We start from the raw sequence: 21,924 nt of genomic DNA, 5'->3' as shown, positions 1-21,924 counted from the left end.
CCGGAAGCGGGAGAGTCTGTCCTCCTCCGTGAACTCCAGGGGCTCCTGTTTGCCTCCAGGGTCAAACGTGAAATCCTGTTTGTCCTTCAACGTCCGTCCCTCCCTTCTGATTATCCATGGTTGCTCTACGAGTTCTGCAGTTTGGCTCCGCTGGCCTTCTTGCTGCTCGCTCCTCCAATGCGATGCTCCACGGAGGGCCAGCGGTCATGGACGCTCCTATGATCCTCTGCATGACCCAAGTCACCGGCTCAAGTGCGGAGGCAGGACAGTGAGGCCTTTGGGAGACAACAGTTGGGAACGAAAAACAGCCAGACAAAGTTCCCGCCTTCCAGGGGGTTTTGTTTTGATTCAGAAAGAGGGGAGAAAGGGAGAAGGAGGCCCTCCGAGGAAAGTGTGCTGTGTTGGGATTCAGAATATTCCAGTCCCAGGTCTGCTGCTTAGTACTGGTATGACCGCACTCTGCCTCAACCTCCCCATCTGTTAAACTGGGGGGTCGGAATTGATGCCCTTGAGCGTTGCTTCTAGCTCTGAGTTGACGATTCTGAAGGGTTAGGAACACCCGGGTTACTCCTTCACTGCTGACGCATTCTGGCTGAGACCCTGGGTAAGCCACACAAGGTTTCCGTGACCCAGGCAACTCTCTTAGATTCTAAGTCTACACGGGCGGGTGGAATTTTCCCATCAGGAGTTTTCTGTACTCATGAAGTCACAGGTCTAGACCCCCACAGCTACATACCAAAAAAGGAGGTTCTGGAGGATTGAATGGATAGAGCCATCAAAGGCCTTCAAAGCCAGCTCGTCCAGCCCCTTTCATTTTATAGATGAGGAAGCCGTTGCCAACAGAAGAACCACCAGCTCTGCAGTCAAGATTTGTGTTCAAACCCAGTCCTCTGCTACTCTCCCAGTGTGACCTCAAGCAGACTCCTTTCACTTCCCTGGCCTCAGTTTCTTTGTAACATGAGAGGACTCATTGGTCCACTGGGCGAGATACCCTTTGGGGTCCCTTCCAGCTCCAGAACCATGATGTTGGGAGACCGGAAGAGTTCCGTGGGTGGTTTGTGACATCTGGAATTTGAGCCTTGGCTCTTGGCCCCCCATCCAGCCCAATCTCCCACAGCCCCAGTTGGGGAGAGCCCCTTGTCAGGGCTCTGAGCAGCGACCACTACCTCCCTGCCCCCAGCTCGTCCCTCCTGATCGAGGTCCTAGAAAGGGCCCCAGCAAATACCATGCTTCCTCTGGCCTGTCTCAGCTGTTCCTCCTGATAGACAGAAGCATCTGGCTGCTAAAAATATCCCAGGGAACAAGCCCTCCCCACTCCTCTGCAAAGCAGGAGCCCGAATTAGGGTCCAGGTTTTCTAAGCACACAGTGTCTCCTTGGGAAAAACGCTCCCCCAACATTTCAGACCCAAGCCCCAAACAGCGCTGGTCATGGAGTCCTGGCTGATTGCCTTTTCAGCTTGGATGGGGCCCACGGGGGGGGGGGGGCTGGGGGGAGGTGGGGGGCTCCTCTCCTCCCTCCTGCCCTGCCTCCACCACTTCATCCCCTGTGGACAGTGATGCAGCAGGCATCAGAGGGGGAGGAGGGGTGTGCAGGAAGGGGCGGGTGGCCACACCATTTATGGGCTTGGTCTTGGGGATGCCAAAGGTGCTGAAATAAGCAGCAACTAGAATCTGTCCAGGCCGGCCAGGGAGCTTTCTGAAATGACAATAGGAAGAATGGAGAAAGTGGAAGTGTTCACTTCGGAAGGCAAAGGCCGGGGCCTTAAGGCCACCAAAGAGTTCTGGGCTGCAGATGTCATCTTTGCGGAGCGGGCTTATTCTGCCGTAGTCTTTGACAGGTAGGTGGCCAGTTTTGGGGTGGGGGAGGCAGGTTGGGCTTTGGATGAAATGAATGAGGCTAGAGTCTGATTCCCCATGAGAGACCAACAACTAGAATCATGCTTTAAAAGATGAGAAGTCATAGGATCTTGATTTAGAGCTCACTTTTTGTTTTGGTTCAACCATTTCGGTCATGTTCCACTCTTCCTGACCCCATTTGAGGTTTTCTTGGCAAAGATCCTGGAGTGGTTGGCCATTCCCTTCTCCAGCTCATTTTACAGATGAGGAAACTGAGGCCAACAGGATGAAGTGACTTGTCCAGGGTCACACAGCTAGTATCTGAGGTCAGATCTATCTACTACCTAGCTGAGCTGGAACACTAGAGATCATCATAAAACTAATAGCAATAATGACATTTTAGGGTTTACAAAGCACTTTATAAATATCTCACAGTTCAATGCTCACATGTTATAGATGAGAAAATAGAGGACCCAGAGAGGTTGGGATTTTCCCAAGGTTACACAGTAGTGCCATTGCTGTCAGGGACTTTTGACTCCAATCTAGCCCTCACCCCATAATATCAAAACCCAATAATTGGCTATTCTCAGTGTTAGAAGGGATCTTAGGGACCATCTTCTCTGTCCCTCCCCACCATCACATAGCTGTCAATTCTGGTCCCTTCATAAGTCAAGTGACTTCCCCAAAGCCTTAGAGCTAGTTAGAAGCTGTTAGGGGCTAGAATTCAGGTGCCTTCATCCCTGGTCTTGTCTTTGGTGCAGAGGACCATACTCCTTCCATCCTTCAAAGACATATTGTTATTACTTTTGTATTCCAAAATGTCAGCCGATGACTGCTGTCCTATAAGAAAAGTCTGGGGGAAAGGACAAAAATCCCAGCTGATTTTATTCCTTCATTGATCTCTGGCACAATAGGACTGGACAACAAACACTTCAAAGATTCCTCTTGGGGCCAGAGTTTTCTCTATGGCTGTGATGACTGTTTAGGGGAAAGTGGTATGACTGTGAAGGAAGAACGTAGAAAATGTATAACAATGGTGCTTTATTACATTAATGAACTGTAACTTTGTAAGCTGCTAGAACCCAGGAGAGACCCTGTGCCACTTATCCAAGGTCACAAAATGAGATCTCTCTAGCTATGGCAGGGTTCCCCAAGATAAGGAGCAGTATGGTTTACTAGACAGCCTACTTACTGGCTTTAGAATTAGAACTCATGGGTTCCAATCACATTTTTGACACTATCCACCTGGAATCTTGGGCAAATTGGTTAAAATTCCCAAGCCTTCATTTTCCACATCTATAAAATGAAATTGTTGGACCTGATGGTTTCTGAAGTCCCTCCTATCTATATGTTTAAAGACTAAGCCTTTATTATAAAACAGATTTTCAAACAGATGCTAGATGAATGTGATATAACTAATAACAATCACTACCATTTATATAAAATTTTAAGGTTTTAAAATAGTTTTAAAGATATGACTCCACCTCAGTTTTCTCATCTCTAAAATAGGACTAATAATATCCAAAGCATTTTCTGATCAGGGTAGTTGTGAGAATCTAGTAATATAATGGCATGTAGATAAATCTCCTTGTCAATATTAAAGTGATGCATAAATGCCAGTTAGAACATCTGAGGATTATCATGTTCTATTATAACTGATTTTAATCCTTCCTACTAAATAGTAGGTCATGCTTAAAGGGGGATTTATATATACAAAGATTATTCACACATATGATCTAATTTGACCTTCACAACAGGCATGTGCATTGGTGGAGTGGAAGAGAAATTGAGGCTCAGAGAGATTAAATTCAAGGCCTCAGTCAGTCAGCCAACAAGCATTTATGAGCCCTAACATGAGCCCTAACAGTACAGGTTAAAAAGTGGAGCAGTTCCAACCCTCAATGGTCTTCTACAGGAAAAAGTTAAATTGTCATTCACCTTATTATATTGTTGCCTCATGAATGCCAAGAGGATTCTAGGATGGGACCAATGTAAAATACTTTGATGGAGTTATAAGAGGGATAGGTTTGGAGTCTGATGACCTGAGTTCAAATTCTGACTCCTCTGGTACCACTACCTGCATGACCTCAGGCAAGTGATTTAACCCACCTGGCCTTAGTCACCTCATCTGTAAAATGAAGAGAGTGGGACTAGATGACACCTGAATACTCTTATCTATGATGCCACAACCCCAGGATCACCAACCACCCAAGTAGAACCAGAGGAAGGAGAGGTCTAGACTAAGGAGGATACTCTCTACCAAGACACAAATCCAAGATTTCTGGTGCCTAATCCCAATCCAGTGCTCTCTCTACTAAGGTAGGATTAAGGATTAGCTTTTTTTGGGGGGGGGGAAATTTGTTATTTCATGGATATGGTATACTCCTGGTATGTATGGAAACTCCCTCCTACCCATGCAGATAGGCAATTTAAGCCCATAGAGACTTTATTGGACGTATTGAGAGGTTAACTATCTTGGATGCTATTTGAGCCTGCCCTTAATTCCTCAGATAAACATGGCTTCTGAAGGAGCCCAGGCACTTTTCAAAAAAGGAAGGGTTTGACCTTTGGGTCCTTGATCAGATTCCAAGCCTTTGATGATTCCCAGAAGGTAACATCTGAAAGCCTAACTAATCCCTTGGAGGCTGAGGGAGCACGAGAGGAACCGTGAAGACATGCGTTAAGCTACCCTATCAAAGCTTTATTTCCTTAGTCCCCCAATAAAGGCACACCTTCTGAATCCATGTTCCAGGTTTATTCCAAGCCAGATCTTTCTGCGATCTCATTTGTCAGTCCACAGCCCTCATTAAATGCTCACCCTGTGCTAGGCACTGTGCTAAGTATTGGGGATATACAAAGATGGGGCAAAAACATTTCCTACCCTCAACAAGATTATATTCTAATTGGGGAGACAACATGCAAGCAACTATGTATATATAAGACATATATGTATATGTATACACACATATATGCTTTATAGGTGATACCTTTCCTCTACTATATCATGGCAAGGAGCTCAAGTCTGTTGAATTGATCTGAACTTGAGTTTGAACTAAAAATGGACCCCTAGAATTTCAGTACTTTCCAGGACCCTGAAGAGATTTAGTTTGACTCTGTTATTTTACCGAGAAGGAAACCAGGCCTGGGAAGCTGGGACTTGACCAAGCCTACCCAACTCATTAGTGGCAGAGCTGGGAACCAAACTCTTTTGGTTCTCACTCGCACTCCTTGACTCTGCCATTGCTAGGAGCTGCTTCAGCTCCTTTCCCTTCTCACTCTGTATCTGAACTGATCTGAAGTCTTATGTGGAGGGGTTGGAAAAACCAGTCAGATTTTCCAAATGATTTTTTGCTTGTTGTCTTGAGCCTAGATCTAAACAGTAGGACTTCAGGCTTAGCTAAACTTTGTCCCTGACCAAGCTGGTTTCCCTCTGTGGATACACCAGTGGATTCTCCATGGAGCCTCAGACATCCCACTCAAAGTGGAGGAAAACAAGTGGCCGGAGTTGTCGAAGGAGAAAAACATGACATGATACATGGTTATTTTTGTGTAACTCAGCTGCACTTGGCTGGAGTAACCAGATATTTCTTGGGGGCACTAAGGAGCAACCCAATAGGCACCAGCTTCCTCCATCTAAGCAGAAGCACCCCAGGAGAAGCTGAGGCAGCACCATGGAGAGGGCCTGACAAAAAGGCATAGAGGGGGTGTAGTCTGGGGGCTGCCACAAAGTCTTCTTTCTGTACCTGAGACTGGGAAGCCCAGGGCAGAGGGGAAATTAATATGAAGTGGGAAAAGAGTGGCTATAGCAGCTGGGGGTTATCAGAGATTGGGGAAACCATTCCCCTTCCCTGCCTCATGCAGGGATTCTGAGCATCTCTAGCACCATAAGGCTCCTGACATATTGGAGTGTACTTGGGCACACCTGGGTACACCCCATACCCACACCTGTAGTAGGAAAAGAGATATAGGGATTGGAAGTAAGAAGACCTGGGTTCAAATCCTGCCTCTGACACTTTCTAGTTGTGGGACCATGGGCAAGTCCCATAGGTTAGCTGCAGTTCCCTCATTTATCAGCTAAAAATATGAAACTCAATGTGTCCAAAAAAACCCTCATATTTTCCCTTTCTAAACCCTCTCCCTTCTATTTTCTTTAATTGTGTAGAAGGTAACACTGAGGTCCTTTTTTTTTAACCCTTACCTTCTATCTTAGAATCAATAGTATATTGGTTCCAAGGCAGAAGAGTGGTAAGGACTAGGCAAAGAGGATTAAGTGACTTGTCTAAGATCACCCAGTGAGGAAGCATCTGAGGTTGAATTTAAACCCAGGATCTCTCATCTCTAGGTCTGGTTCTTAATCTACTGAGCCATCTAACTACCCCCTAGTGAAATCCTTTCTTAAACTCAGCTGCCAAGCATTTAGGCTCTACTGCAGGGAGTGCAACTCCTCTGGCCTGGCCATGTTGTTTGAATGCATATTTGGCTACGAGACGATTTTATGGAGAACTAACATAAGGCAAGTACTCACAAGAGGCCAGAAGGAGCCATGCAAAGACATTCTCAAGATCTCTCTGAAGAGCTTTGGTATCAGTTTATGAGAGATGGGAGACATTGGCACAGGGTTGTCCAGCATGGTGTGTTCTGTGAGCAAACACAATTGTGGCTCAAAAAAAAAGTGATCTGCTTTGATTTAGAGTCACGTCCGTCCCCAATGCTCACTCGCTGTTTGTGCCTGGTCTGCGGTAGAGCCTTCCAAGCTCGTCTTGGTCCGATCAGCCACCGTTGGACGTGTTGTGCATTGACCTTGACACACTGATGGCATTCTGGTTCTCTTCTAGTATGAAGGACAACAGCCAGCCACCCAGCTACTCTCCACATTTTGTGGGTGCCTATTTACGTGCTTTCTCTCCCACTAGAATTGAATGTGAGTTCCTTGACAAGGGCAGGGATTGTGTTTTTTGCTTCTCTTGACATCTTTACTGCTTAGAACAGTGCCTGGCTCATAGTCATACTCAATAAATGCTTGCCAACTGACTAAATGTAGCTCTAATTGAGGTGAAACAGCCGTGGAACTATCCCAGAAACAGTAATAAATTAGATTACTTTGTGACCTAAGGCTGTTTCATGTCAATGAGCAACCTCAGATAATATACAGACATGAGTGCAAATGGCCCTGGTGAAGAAAGCAAATGGTAACTCTAATAAAAAGTGATAAAAAAGCTTTCTGGGTAAGACCCACTCATCAGCTGTAAGGACGGGAAAAGCAAGGCCAATGAATGACCTTTGTTCCTATTCTTAGCCTCCCTCACCCCTTTCTTCTCAATAGAAAGCTGTCCAGGTCCTAAAAGATTGATTGGGCTCAGGGAAGCATGTGCTTGCTTGAGATAGTGCTGTTGGCCAACAGATGGCAGAACCAAGATTGCCAGGCTTCCTGGAAATCAAAGAGGTCCTGAGCTCAACCAGGCACGGTGGAGGCTGCCAGACTCTCAGCCTATAATATTTGAGTGGGCATCTAATGCCATTGGGTATATGCAGCCACCTGGACCAGAGGTCTCCTTGTCATACTGAGCTCTTTCATGGACAGGAAGGAAGAAAAGCACATCTGGGCCATGAATGACCCATCTGGGTCAAAATATAAATAGGTTCAGAGAAAGTCCAGGGAAGAAGGCTCCATGATAGGATGCTAAAAGTGTATTAGAGATCTTTCACTTATAACTCGGACATCCAAGGCCGGTGTCATGAAGCAGAACTCCTGTACTTTCTCACAAAGGAGAACTCACTAGAAAGAATGGAACGAAGAAGACTGGACATTGAATGAATCATTGGTTTGACCCAATATAAGGTCATAAAGTAAGTCAGAACTGGTTGGCTCCTTTGATTCCAGGGAATGGAAGAAATACCCAAGTAGAATGTAAGCGTCTTGAGGAGAGGGACAAAGAATGGAACGAAGAAGACTGGACATTGAATGAATCATTGGTTTGACCCAATATAAGGTCATAGAGTAAGTCAGAACTGGTTGGCTCCTTTGATTCCAGGGAATGGAAGAAATACCCAAGTAGAATGTAAGCGTCTTGAGGAGAGGGACTGTTCAATTTTTGTCTGTGTCCCTAGAGTCCAGCCCAATGTCTGGCATATTGCCAATGTTTAAGAAGTGATTGTTGACTTGAATTGAATCTGGTCCAACTCCCCCCATTTTGCACATGAAGAAACTGAGGCCAGAAGAGGAAAAGGATTTTTCCATGGTCACAGAGGTAGTAAATGGCAAAACTAGACTTTGAACCTGGATCCTCAGATTTCAAACCCAAGCTCTTTATACTGAATCACACCACGCCTTCTTTAAAAAATTTTTTTGAACCCTTACCTTCTGTCTTGGAATCAATACTGTGTATTAGTTCCAAGGCAGAAGAGTGGTAAAGGCAATAGGGTTCAAGTGACTTGCCCAGGGTCACCCAGCTAGGAAGTGGCTGAGGCCAGATTCGAACTTAGGATCTCCCATCTCTAGGTCTGGCTCTTAATCCACTGAGTCACCCAGATGCCCCCTCACACCATGTCTTCTTAATAAAGAGCTGTGCTTACAGTGAGAAATACATTTAAAAAAAGTTTTGGGGGAGGGAACCAAACACAATTTCATCAAGGGGGTATTTCTGGTGTGTGAGATCCCTTGACTGACAAAGATGGGCATCTGCTATGAAAAGTCTAGTCTTAAATCATTGCCTGGGAGCACAGAGAAATGAAGTCAATCAATGACAATTTATTAAGCACCTATAATATTCTTTGGTAGTGATGACTAACTTTGTGCTAGAAGCTAGGAGTACAAAGACATAAGTGAAACAATCTTAGTCCTCAGAGAGTTTATATCTACTGTATTAACTGATTTGGCCTGGGCTGACAGGACTTAGGCTCAATTATAAATAGAGTTAAAGCCAGACAGGACCTCAGAGACCATCTAGTCTAGCTCCCTTATTTTACAAATGAGGAAACTGAGGCAGCATATCAATGATTCATCCAAGTAAATTGGTTTTGCCTTTCTTTAAATCCTGAATGCTTTAGCACAGTGCCTGGAATGTGGTGAGGAGTTAAAAAATGTTTGCTGTCACTTGGTCACCAAAGACCTGCAACAGAGGGCAGGATTGCTAACCATCGGCAACAAATGCCTTACTTAGCTTAGCCTCATATATTGCCTTGGCAACACTCGTGGTTCTAGGGTACACTGGACCTAGTTTAATAGACCAGCATGCCTAGTGAGGGGGAGACCTCCAGCCTGTGACACAGCTTTCCAGCACCAGAAGGGAAGCCAGAGAAAGACAGCACGCGCCCAGCAGTAATCCCAGTGTACCCACCCAAGCTTTGGTTTATGTGATAGTGGGGGAGTTGGGGGCAGCTGGCCTAGAGGCTTAGACTGTTTTCCATCAGCTGTCAGAGTTAAGAGGGCAGGAAGATCCAGTTGATGCTTCACTCCTTGTAAGGGAAGAAACAACCACTGGAGAGATAAAGCAAGAAAAACAGGAAAAAGACAAGCCTTCCATGGGGGCTGGGGTAGTATGGGGGTGATAGGGGGTCCCTTTCATAGAAAATAAGCACAGGGAGAAAAGCCACTCTCTTGGATGTCCTCTGATTTACTGTGTGTAGCCCCATTTTGAAGATCAAGGTGTTTTCAAAGGAGATTTCTTTCTCACGGAAACCTGGGAGCTATAACTAGAATTAAAATGGAGCAGCCCATGGTGTATACATACACATAATAAAACATGGAGGCTGTGCTACCAGCAGAGTAGGAAGTAAGGGGAAAAGGGCTAGCAGAAAAGCAGCCCAAGTGGGCTCTTCTCCTGCGGGAGGTTCCATACAAAAAGCAAACCAAGCCATGTCCTGGAATGGAGCACACAGTAGGACTGAAATACTTGAGTGTTTCCCCTCCCCACATCATCAGTGGCTAGGACTCCTCTCGAGACCCCTCCCCAAACTGCTTTGTATCAAATTTGTATGTAATTTCTATTTATTTCTTCCTATTCTTCATCTATTCCATTGTCCTCTCCCCATCCCCTCTTTTTTTTTCTTTTTTAAAACCTTCTGTCTTGGAGCCAATAAGGGCTAGACAATGGGGGTTAAGTGACTTGCCCAGGGTCACATAGCTTAGAAGTGTCTGAGGTCAGATTTGAACCCAGGACCTTCCATCTCTAGGTCTGGCTCTCAATCCACTGAGCTACCCAGCTGTCCCCACTCCATCCCCTCTTTAAAAGAATATGAGCTTCTCAAAGGCAAGGACTGTAGTTTTTGTCTTTGTGCCCCAGGAATATAGACTTAGGACAGAAAGGCAATTTCGCCCAACCCCCTCATTTATATACAGCAGGAATCTGAGACCCAGGGAAGTTAAGGGACTTGCCTGAAGTCCTCAGAATTACTGCAGAGTCTAGATTTGCATCCAGACCCTCTGACTGAGTCAGTGCTCTTTCAACTGATCTATGAATGCTACCTCCTCTACCAGCCCCATGCAGGATTTGACATGTAGTGGGTAATTGATAAATGCTGTCCAATTCATTTTGTATAGCAGAGGACTATAGGTTAAGAGCTAAAAGGGACCTCAGATTCATGTAGTTCAATTCCTTCATTTTACAGATGAGGACACTGAAGATAGAGAATTATAGTGACTTACCTTAGGTCACGCAGATAATAAACAAATGAACTAGGATTTGAACCTACAGAACTCTACGTCTAAAATCCAACCTTTCTGTGATGCCGCCATCTTGTCTTGGCCCTGTGACATAGAAAGACTGTTCTTGGCCAAGGGGTTAAAATGAGACTTAATGAGCAAACTAATGAATGAAACACGTAGGATGATCCATCTAGAACTGGAAAGGACTCAAGAGGCTCTCTAGGGAAACTTGTCCAAATTCTTCATTTCACAGATGGGGAAACAATCTGAGTGAGATGAAGTTACTTGGCTAAGGTCATGTGGGTAGTAAGAAATGTGAGATTTGAATGGGGGATCTTTAGCTCCAGGGTGAGTCAGAGCTCTACTCCCTCAGCCAGAAGAAAAATACTCAGCAAAGTCAATGAATGGGCCATTGGATTTAGAGTCTAAGCAATTCATTTTCCAGATGATACAACTGAGTGAGGTAAAATCATTTACCTGAGTCTCCATGTGGTAACCAACAGAGGATTCAAACCCACTTCTAAACTACCTTCTAGTTAACCCCAAAGCCAGGGCCCATTTCTCTGTGCCACATAAATCCATTGGTTTATTACTATCTTCCTTTTGGATAGCTGTCCAGGCAAAGCACAACTGTCAAAGAACATCGTGATTACTGTCTTGATTTTGAAAAGGTTAGAGATAGAACCCTAATGTGCATTTATTAACCGATTATGAAGCAATCCCCCAAGAATTTCTCCAAACCCTTCTGAATCTATTTCTATCTTTAGCTAGCTGGCTCATTTATCCTGCCACCTGCTGATTTTTCTCTTGTGTCCAGGCACCAGTTGTTACCAGAAACGTTTGACTGCTCAAGGGTGATGTCTAACGTTAAAAATTGGGAGAGTGGAAAGACAACTAGATTTGGAGTCTGATAACCTAGGTTGCCATTTACTACCTGAGCGACCTTGGGCAAAGCCACTCTGAGCCTCAGTTTCTTCATCTGTAAAATGGAGGGATTGGACTCTAAGGTTCATTCTATTCTGTAGCTCCTCTGGCTTAAAAAAATCTGGAGTTCTTCAAAATCATCCCCAATCAGTCGAGCACCAGAATTTATTGATCACTAACCATATTCACAACTGGGCTAAATTTGCTGGGCATGGAGGGAGTGGGAATTGTGGGGGAGAGAAAATAAGTGTGAGCCACAGTTCCTGTTCTCAAGGAGAAATGGACTTTTTGTGAAATGCTAGTTCAGTTCTCAAGGAAAGTAGTAGAGCCCCTTACTCTTTCATTCTACCTATAAGGGTTACTCAAGTCAACCAGCATTTATTAAGTCTTAACTATATTATTATTTTTTAAACCCTTACCTTCCATCTTAGAATTAATACTGGATATTGGTTCTAAGGCAGAAGAGTGGTAAGGGCTAGGCAATGGGGGTCAAGTGACTTACCCAGGGTCAGACAGCTAGGAAGTGACTGAGGTCAGATTTGAACCCAGGACCTATCTCTGGGCTTGGCTCTCAATCCACTGAGCCACCCAGCTACCCCCTCTTAACTATATTATTGATAAAATACAAACTATTTGGTCCAGCATTCTATCTTTGCTGATCCTGTTCTTTCTTTCTGGGCATCATATCTTTGCTGCTTCTTGCCTCTCTCTGTCTCTGATTATGTTTCTTTTTACCTCCCTCTTTCTCTCTCCCTTTCACTTTCTTCCTTTCCCCCCTTTCCTCTCTCTCTGTCTCCTTTAACCCTTCCTTTCTGTCTCTCTTTCTCTGTGTCCTTCCCTTTTTCTTCTCCCTCTCCCTCTTTGTCCCTCTCCCTGTACCTTTCCCTGTCCTCTCTCTGTCTCCTTCCCTGACCCTGTCCCTCTCTTTATTCCTTTCCTTCCCTTCCTCTCTCTCTCTCTGTCTCCTTCTTTAACCCTTCCTTTCTTTCTCTGTGTCCTTTTTTCTTCTCTCTCTCTCCCTCTCTTTGTCCCTCTCCCTCTTTCTTCCTTTCCTTCCTTTCCTCTCTCTGTGTCTCCTTCTTAAACCCTTCCTTTCTTTCTGTCTATTTCTCTGTGTCCTTTTTTCTTCTCTCTCTCTCCCTCTCTTTGTCCCTCTCCCTGACCCTGTCCCTCTCCCTCTCTTTCTTCCTTTCCTTCCCTTCCTCTCTCTCTGTCTCCTTCTTTAACCCTTCCTTTCTTTCTCTGTGTCCTTTTTTCTTCTCTCTCTCTCCCTCTCTTTGTCCCTCTCCCTGACCCTGTCCCTCTCCCTCTCTTTCTTCCTTTCCTTCCTTTCCTCTCTCTCTGTCTCCTTCTTTAACCCTTCCTTTCTTTCTGTCTCTTTCTCTGTGTCCTTTTTTCTTCTCTCTCTCCCTCTCTTTGTCCCTCTCCCTGACCCTGTCCCTCTCCCTCTCTTTCTACCTTTCCTTCCTTTCCTCTCTCTCTGTCTCCTTCTTTAACCCTTCCTTTCTTTCTGTCTCTTTCTCTGTGTCCTTTTTTCTTCTCTCTCTCCCTCTCTTTGTCCCTCTCCCTGACCCTGTCCCTCTCCCTCTCTTTCTACCTTTCCTTCCTTTCCTCTCTCTCTGTCTCCTTCTTTAACCCTTCCTTTCTTTCTGTCTCTTTCTCTGTGTCCTTTTTTCTTCTCCCTCTCCCTCTCTTTGTCCCTCTCCCTATCCCTGAGCCTCTTCCTCTCTTTCTTCCTTTCCTTCCTTTCCTCTCTCTCTGTCTCCTTCTTTAACCCTTCCTTTCTTTCTGTCTCTTTCTCTGTGTCCTTTTTTCTTCTCTCTCTCTCCCTCTCCTTGTCCCTCTCCCTGACCCTGTCCCTCTCCCTCTCTTTCTTCCTTTCCTTCCTTTCCTCTCTCTCTGTCTCCTTCTTTAACCCTTCCTTTCTTTCTGTCTCTTTCTCTGTGTCCTTTTTTCTTCTCCCTCTCCCTCTCTTTGTCCCTCTCCCTATCCCTGTCCATCTCTCCCTCTCCCTCCCTGCCCCTCTTTCTCCATCTCTCTTTTTTTCCAATCTCTCTCCTTCCCTCAGTTCTTCCCTCCTCCCTCCTCTTTCTCCCTCCCTCTTTCTGTCTCTCTCCTTTCTCTTTGTCTCTTACTCTGTCTCCTTCCCTCCTCCCCATTGCCTGTACTGGGTTACACTGTACCTGCTGCTGGAGTCCTTTCTGAGGTACTACCTCATGTAGTGAGGAGGCATGCACAGATCTAGAGTCCTCTCCATCCCAAACATTCACACAGAGGGGGGTCTTTGTGTCCAACTCATGGCGGAACCCTCAGAGCTCATGCTGGTCTGATTAGCCACAATGAGACCCACTGGACATTGACCCCAACAAAGTGACGTGATACGTATAATATAATGTAATACAATTTATATACATATACATATCATTTACTTCCCACACCCCCAATGTGGGATTTCTGATTTATTTCATTTGGTCTAGACTTGAAGTATAGAAACGTCCCCCTCTGATGCCCACACATTGTAATTTATGGTCTTAGAGGCCACGGACCGTGGTCTGGAGTTGTTTATAGATTGGAACCATTTGGTAAGTGACTTGCCCCAACATTACTGTTCAATCTGACCACCTGGCTGACCATGCTCAATCCCCATACTACTGCCCCTTGGGTTTACTCATTCCAGTGAGCCAGGCAGCATGGGGCTGGCAGGGAGGGACATCTCTCCATGTCCCGAGCTGGACGTAGGCGGTTCCCAGGGCTCTCATTCCCTGACACGGGTCTTTCCCCTGAGGATTCTTTCTTCTTCTGCCAGCTTCACCCAGGTCGTGTGCCATACCTGCTTCAAAAGGCAGGAGAAGCTCCAGCGATGTGGCCAGTGCAAGTTTGCCCACTATTGTGACCGGACCTGCCAAAAGGATGCCTGGCTGAACCACAAGCATGAGTGTGCAGCGATCAAGAAACATGGGAAGCCACCCAGTGAGAACATCAGGTCAGAGCTGCGGATGAGGGGACGTGGCAATTTGGGTGCCCAGGGGGCATGATTTGAGGTGCACCCGGACAGGAATGAGGACTGCTCAGTGCCAGCCTTGGGTTGGGAGATAGAAGTTAGGAAAATAAGCCACACAGCCTCAAAAAAGTCAGGCATTGGGTTTATTGAAAGCACCTTCAGTGAGTAAGCACTTATTAAGCACCAATTATATGCCAGACCTTGTGCTGGATGCTGGGGATACCAAGTCAGCAATAATCCCTGCCCTCAGAGAGCTGACGTTCTATTTGAGGTGTGGGTAAGGGATAGAATTACATGGGTAAATAATTGCCAAGTACATCATTTCTGGTGAAAACAACTCAGAATTGAAGAGATCAGGATAGACTCCCTGGGGGACATGGCACCTCCGATGAATATCGAAAGAAGCTGAGGATTCCAGGAATGGGGAACAGCTGGAAGCTGTGTTGGAATGCCCTGTGGGGATACACTTTAGGCACATATAGGGATCAGTAATTCGACAATGTGGTTGGAATATAGGGCACATGAAGGGAACCAACATGAAATAGTCCTTGAAAAGAAGGCTGGAATCAGACTGAGGAGCGATCAAATGCCAGAAGGTTTTGTGTTTTAGCTCAGGGTTATGGGTCGGACATCCTTATCCTGAACTCAAAGGAGGGGGTCAGCCTAGGTAGGCTGCAGCATCCTCTCCAGCTTCATGATGCTTCATGGAGAGGATGAAGGGAACCATGGATGAACGCTAAGGATAACTGGACATGTCCATTTCAGAGGAAGATGCTGGCTGGTGCAGATCCCCTGGCTTCGCAGACCCCAAAGAATACACAAATGCTATTAATATTGGCACACTGTAGCTCCCCAGGGGCCAGGAAGGTGTCTTTTGTCCTCTTTGTGTTCTCTAAATCAATCCGATTAACCCTAATTAAGCCCTGCTGTGGATGAGGCACTGTGAGAAAAGCTGGGTGCCCTTGAGAGTTTAGGGGGTGTCATGGCACCCAGGCAGGTACATGCAGAGTTTGGGAGAAGGACTGGGAGCCCCCCTCCCCCTAATGTGTTAGACCTCTGATTTGGGGAACCTTGGGAGGTCAAGGGACTTATCCAAGGTCCTAGAAATCAGTTTAGGTCAGAGGCAGGATTCGAACTCCACAACCCTCCCTACCTCCAGGCCTCCCTCCCCAGCCACCACCACCACCCTGCCTCTCTAGCAGAAGGTCTGTGCAATGGCATTTCCAGAGGGAGAGAGTGCTGATGCCCAGAGGGAGGAGGTGGCCACTAAGCTGTTCCCCAGGCTGTCCTGGACTTCTGTGAGGGAGAGACCTTCCATGCTAGGATGGACACTTGGGTAAAGGTGTGGAGGTGAGAGATGGCTAATGGGAAGATAGCCGAGATCCTCCTAGGGAGCTGGGCTTGCAAAGGGGACTGGAACGGGACAGTAAAGGGAAACAGAAATCAGGAGTTCTGGCTTTCTGCCTGTCCAGCCATGCCATGACTGATTAACGAACAGCATGGCCTTGGCTGCAACGTCAGACCCTGCCCTTTTCCCCTCACCCCCATCCCACAAGAGTTCCAAGAACTCACTGGGACGCTCCCCTGGGGCCAATCAATGAACCCTGAATGTGGCCCCAATACCTGGGAATAGCCAAGCAGTCAGACCTGACTCCTTAAAGGGGAGGAGAGGGGGGGGCAGTCAGCGGTCAGTGAATAGACACAGGAGGTCCTGGTTCAAATCTGGCCGTGGGCACTTCCTAGCTGGGTGACCCTGGGCGGGTCACTTACCCCTTGTGGCCTGGCCCTTAGGGCTCCTCTGCCCCGGAACCAACACTCAGCATTGATTCTAAGAAGGGGAAATAAACACAAAGGTGAGGCGAGAGGGGGAGAGTCCCACGTCTCCCTCTGCCATCCCACAAACCCCTGGACCAGCCCCTCTTCGGGCACGGCGGCACCTCATTCATCAGCCAAGAACCCAGGCTTGGGGCCAAGTCTCGTGGCAGACAGAGCTCCTCCTCTGTAGCACGGGAGCTGGACTCACTGGCCTCGAAGGCCTCTTCTAAAGTTTGGTCTGAGGACTCGAGCTGTAGACACGCTGACGTTCACCCCGACTTCATTCTAGAGCTCCGAGGACAGAGAGGAGGCGTCCTTTGCCTCTTGGGGTGTCCCTGACTGGTCAGTACTTGGGATGCGGTGGTGGCCGCCTCTGTAAAATGGGGACAGCAGGGTCTGAGGCCCTCGTCTGCTTGGGTCTCTGGGAATGAATGAACGTGTGAAATGAGACCACACGTGTAATGGGCTCCCAGAAGCCTCCTGGCACCGCCGTGTCCCATCAGCCCCATCCCTCATCCTCCACCGTCACCACCCTCCTCCTTGTCATAGGTTGGCGGCCAGAATCATGTGGAGGATAGAGAGAGAGGGCACCGGGCTCACCGAGGGCTGCCTAGTCTCTGTCGATGACCTGCAGAATCACGTGGACAACTTTGGAGAAGAGGAGCAGAAGGACCTTCGTGTGGACGTGGACAGTTTCCTGAACTTCTGGCCAGCCCAGAGCCAGCAATTTAGCATGCAGTATATTTCACACATCTTTGGAGTGGTACGCTACCCTGACCTCTCTCCCCATCTCTCCTCTTTCTCTTCCTCTTTCTCCTCCTCCTCTTTCTCCTCTTCCTCCTCCTCCTCTTCTTCCTCCTCCTCCTCTTCCTCCTCCTCCCTGTCCCAATGGGAAAAGCCATGAGAGTCCATGATAGCTTCTCTGTTTGTAATGACAGCAGGAGATCACTCTGGACCTATTTACAAAAGTGAGCCTCCCCACCCCTCAAAATCCCTGATAGCCTCCTCACTTCTCTCTCCTCCTGGCTTATTCTGGCTCCCCTTAGAAGCATGTGCTGCTCACATCTCCTTCCCGCCCCCACTTCAGTTTCTGGGAACGAGAACACAAAGTTGAAATGGTACAACAAAGAAATCCCAGGGGCTAAAAAGCTGTTTCCCAGAAAGGAAAAAAGGCAAAGAAATCCCCTGGCATCCCTTGTGATGGCCAAACTGAGAAGGTACAGTCTGCCTCCAGAGCCCCACAGGACCTCCTTGGTCAGGGGTTGGGAGAGGAGAGCATGTGAGCTTGGGAAGGTTGGAGAAGGACCCAAGTCCATCAGCAAGCCGCCATGGATGCTTGGTGGATTATTTCCCTCCTACTCTCTGGGCCTTGCCACCGTCAAGTTCATACCCATCTCATCCTTAGCATGATAATTAGGAAAACACATCCTGCCTTAGCTATGACTATGGCACATGACCTAGGGCAGGAGGAGATCTTAACTTGGGATATGTAAACATAAAAGGAAAACCCACCACATACATGTGTATGTGTGTATATATACACATATATACACCTACATAGAGACAGACAGCAGAGAAAGAGAGAGCCAGAGAGATATTGAGATAAGAAGTGTAATATTTATTAGGGAAAATTGGTGGGATGGAAGAACAGGGGATACAGAAGGTTTTGTAGCAGGGAATGGAAGAGTTGAAGGGAGAGAGGGAATATGGCTGTCAGTGAGATAAAAGGAGAGAGATGCCCCCTGCCAAGAGGCTATTTTGAAAAATAGGGTTCCCGAGAAATGGGCCACTTATGATAGCCTGAGGGGACATCTTCTCTATAGATTGATGTGGAGAGAAGAGCAGGTAAGCATGGACCCTCCTGAGGGACAAGCCTCCCCCAGACCAAGGTTGCCCAGCCGGGGTCCAATAAGGACCGTTTGTAGTTGAATGGCTGCCCTGAGGTTCAGCTTCCTCTATGTACCCTGAAATGTTAGTCCTCTTCTCTGACTGCGATATTCAAATAAAGATAAATTTTAATAACAAGTTTGGATTGGGGAGGTATCAGAGAAGAGAAATCTCCTCTTTCAGCTTTTGAGCTGAGGCCAGGCCTCACAGCCTGGTGGAGGGTTTCTTTTATTCCTGTCTATGCTCTATCTGTGCTAGCTTTCTTAATTTCAAAAGTCTTAGCAGTAGACAGCGAGAGGAAGAAAGTTCTGACTTTCAGAGCTGGTTGGGCCTGTCTGTTCGGGCTGATGCCCTAAAGACCGGCTTTACAGTTCAAACTGCTTCCCTTAAATCCTTTTGTTGATGACACAATCACAGGAATCCAGGGAGAGCACACAGTTGGGAAAATCAGGAAAATAGAGCCACTTCTATCCAGAGACCAGGAGAAAGCTCCTTCCACTTCCAGGGCCAAGAAGGAAGAGCTAGTCACAAGACTAACTGCCACTCTTAGTTTCCCCTTCCCCTACCAACTGTCATTCTTATCAATATCTTCTCTCTCTAATATTCCCACTGAGGACAGAGCTAGAAAGACTGGTGGGTATATATAGAAAAGCACATTTAGTATCATTAGTTCCTTTGTAATCCTATATATTTTATTTTATTCACTTAAAAAACTACTGAGAAGGGATCCACAGATTTCACCAGACTTCCAAGGAGAGTTTGACTCCCAAAATGATCAAGAACTCCTGACCTAGAGGGATTGAGGATGTGGCTCAGAAGTCATGAGAACCAAGGACAGGGAACAGGAGAAGTCACGGTATAGATGGGACTGTGGTGGGAGCCAAAGCTAGTGAAAAGGACTCTCATGCCAATTGTTGGGCAGAAATCCCAGAAGGTCTCAGCTCACTGTGGGGCTTTTGACCAGTGAGTCCTACCCCTTGTCTGTGCCTATTTTCCCAACAACAAATGAGGATAATAGAAAAAAATCTATTATTTTCCAAAGGGATTTAAGGATTCCTTCATTCATTGATTCTTACATCCATGTATTTGTATTACGTTCTAAGGTTAACAACAACAACGGTACTAATAATTCGTTTTTATTTAACCTGTATTTAATGAGAATGAATGGACAAAGTAACATAATTCTAGAATACAAGTCACTGTTAGCACTTAAATCCTAAAGGTAGAATTCATTGTGTATTCTTACTATTTTTTCATGAGCGCAGGGCTGAGGAATGTTTTTCCAAGGCTACTGCCTCCCAGAAGGGGGAGAAATCAACCTGAGGACACATAATGATAACTGAGTTTATATTGTTTTGGAAGTAAATTTACAATGTTCTATTCCTCTGCTTTTAAAAAATAGTTTGGACCCAGAATGTAAAATGTAAAAAGCTCTCCAGCAATTACTTCAGATGATAAACATGAACATTACTTCTGTAGTCCGGAAGGTCATTAGTAAGGAAGATGGAAGAGGAGAGATTGAAAAAGAGATAGACAAATAGAGAAAAACAAATGTCAGAGTGAGAATATGGATCCCTCTCCCTACCTGTCCATCGAAAGGCACAACAGAAAGTACAAACACAAAACACAAAATGTAGGAGTGGGTTGCATTTTTGCATCGTAGGCATCAATACAACTTTCACCTCTTGATTCTAGCCTTGCAATTAATTGCATTAGATTGTAAGCTTCTTGAGGGCAAGGACTCTCATTTCCCTCTTTTTGTACCCCAGCACTTAGCACAGTGCAGGATTCACAGTAGCAACCTAATACATACTGATTGATTGCAAGCCACACGAAATTAAGCCGAGGACTGGGATTCCCTTAATTTGACGTTAGAAACTACCTTCCTTAATGCCCATCATTCCCTGTGTGGTTCTCTATAGTACTCTGTGACTGATGAACTATTCTCTTTCCTCTTACTGGGCAGATCAACTGCAATGCCTTCACTCTCAGTGACCAGAGGGGCCTCCAGGCTGTGGGAGTGGGAATCTTCCCCAACCTTTGCCTGGTGAACCATGACTGCTGGCCCAACTGTACCGTCATATTCAACAATGGCAAGTGAGTAGGTCTTTGTCTGGGGTGGGTGGCAGGGTAGGGTGGCCCCTGCCAGGATGTCTCCTGCAGTTAGTTTTAAAAATCTAAGAGCGAATTCTTAAAGGTCAACCAGAAACTTCAAAAGATGGTAGGATCTGAATTGTGGAGGATAGGGGGAATATTAGGGAATTTTAGGACCTTTTTTTTCTAGGGAAAAAGGGGGATCTTTCTGGGTCTAAACATTTCCTGAAGCTATCTATATGCATTTAATAATGTTCAGCTTACTAGGTCTGTTTTCAAATCCAGAGTTCAGGGTTGTTTGACTAACTTATAGATCATAGAAGAAAGGGAATCTCATTTAATAAGAAAAGAATTGGCAAGAGACTGAGGCAAGTCAGGGAGAAAGACAAGTCGATTCTTTGCTAGGGCAAAAGATAAGAGAACTGAAGATCATTACTTCTGTTGCCTCTAGATAATAGTGATCATACCAACTGCAACTTCCTCTCTTCTCCTGAAGAGACGCCTTCCAGTTACTGGGCAGGTTTCCCTCCTGCCAACTCTCCCAAGCTTCTAAATTCCTAAAAATTACAAATATCTAAGAGATGATGTCTGTGACTTGATGGCATGAGAAATCTGGTTATTAGAGGGATCATTCCTTTCTTCCTTATCTTTCAAGAAGGGATCCTTCCATTCAGTGAGGGGATGCATTTATCTCTGCTTTCTTTTTCTTTTAAACACACACTTCATTTGGAAGGGTTGTGAGAGCCGTTTCAGCTTTTGCTGCTACTAAGCTTCCACCTTGGCTCTGGCCCTTCTTTTAAACACATAAGAAACTCACACGTGAGTATGAGATTAGAATTAGGAACCAGATAAAAATTCTCATCCGTCATCACCCATTTCCCCCTTTGTTGTCCCAATTGCATAGGAAAGCAGCATCCCCTGCCCCAAATCCTCCCCAAACAATTATCCACCAGGGCAAATACTTGGCGCCTGGAGTTCACTTGAATGTCAATGATGGATTGAGATACAGCAACCAAGGAATTCTTCTAGGCTCCATAGCCCTTACTGGCGATCATTCCAAGCTCAGAATACTCAGAAAGATAGACGAAAACCCAACAAAAACCTGGATTTCCATTCCTAAGGCTTGCCCTTGTTATTCCCATTCCCACCAGCGAAAACTCTTCTTTCCATTAGTTGGTTTCAGTATCCACCACTCGCCATTTTAGGACTGTTTGCTTCCATCCTGGTTTCTCAGACACGAGTAGAGGACATCAACATGTATGAATGAAGGAAAGTTGATAGCCACTGTCTGGGGAATGTTTTTCTCATGCCTAGAGGTGCCTCTGAGTTCCCCATCCCAAGTGTGAATGCTACCCCAAACACGTTCCAAAGGACTCTCAGCTAGCATCTTTTAGATGCTACCCAATTGAAATCTTGCTTGTGACTGACCCCAAGGGGACACCATTTGGACCCTCAGATCCCCAGTGAACCTAAGTAGACAGATATTGTAAAAATGACCCAACATCATTTGGGAAGGAGGGTGATGGGAGAACTTGGTGATTGTGGGAGCCTGGCTGGAATGATTTGGATCCCATCCACGCATGCTAACCATGATGTAGCCAACCAGTTTGAGCATTTTTGTTTCTGGTGGGGTTGCTCTTATGTCACCTGCACTGTCTGTTTTGTCTTTCAGTCATGAGGCTGTGAAATCTATGTTTCACACACAGATGAGGTGGGTCAGTCT

General features: G+C 46.1%; 1 protein-coding gene across 2 annotated transcripts in view; it reads left to right on the top strand.

Annotated features, from left to right (window-relative positions):
• The first annotated feature begins 1,610 nt into the window (after positions 1–1,610).
• The window catches only part of SMYD1 (SET and MYND domain containing 1), a 34,602-nt gene continuing 14,288 nt past the window's right edge, over positions 1,611–21,924 (top strand). The window contains exons 1-5 of one of the 2 annotated variants that reach the window (XM_001379329.4): positions 1,611–1,838; positions 14,211–14,387; positions 16,770–16,983; positions 20,074–20,204; positions 21,874–21,912. In XM_001379329.4, the coding sequence (XP_001379366.1) occupies positions 1,702–1,838; positions 14,211–14,387; positions 16,770–16,983; positions 20,074–20,204; positions 21,874–21,912 (698 nt within the window). In that variant the 5' untranslated portion in view covers positions 1,611–1,701. The remainder of the gene's footprint in view (positions 1,839–14,210; positions 14,388–16,769; positions 16,984–20,073; positions 20,205–21,873; positions 21,913–21,924) is intronic. The other variant, XM_007477715.3, reaches the window with a different exon arrangement.

This window comes from Monodelphis domestica, chromosome 1 (genome assembly GCF_027887165.1).
Source record: "Monodelphis domestica isolate mMonDom1 chromosome 1, mMonDom1.pri, whole genome shotgun sequence".
NCBI lineage: Eukaryota > Metazoa > Chordata > Mammalia > Didelphimorphia > Didelphidae > Monodelphis > Monodelphis domestica.
Note: the sequence above shows the minus strand (reverse complement) of the source record. Positions and strands in the feature narration are given on the sequence as shown.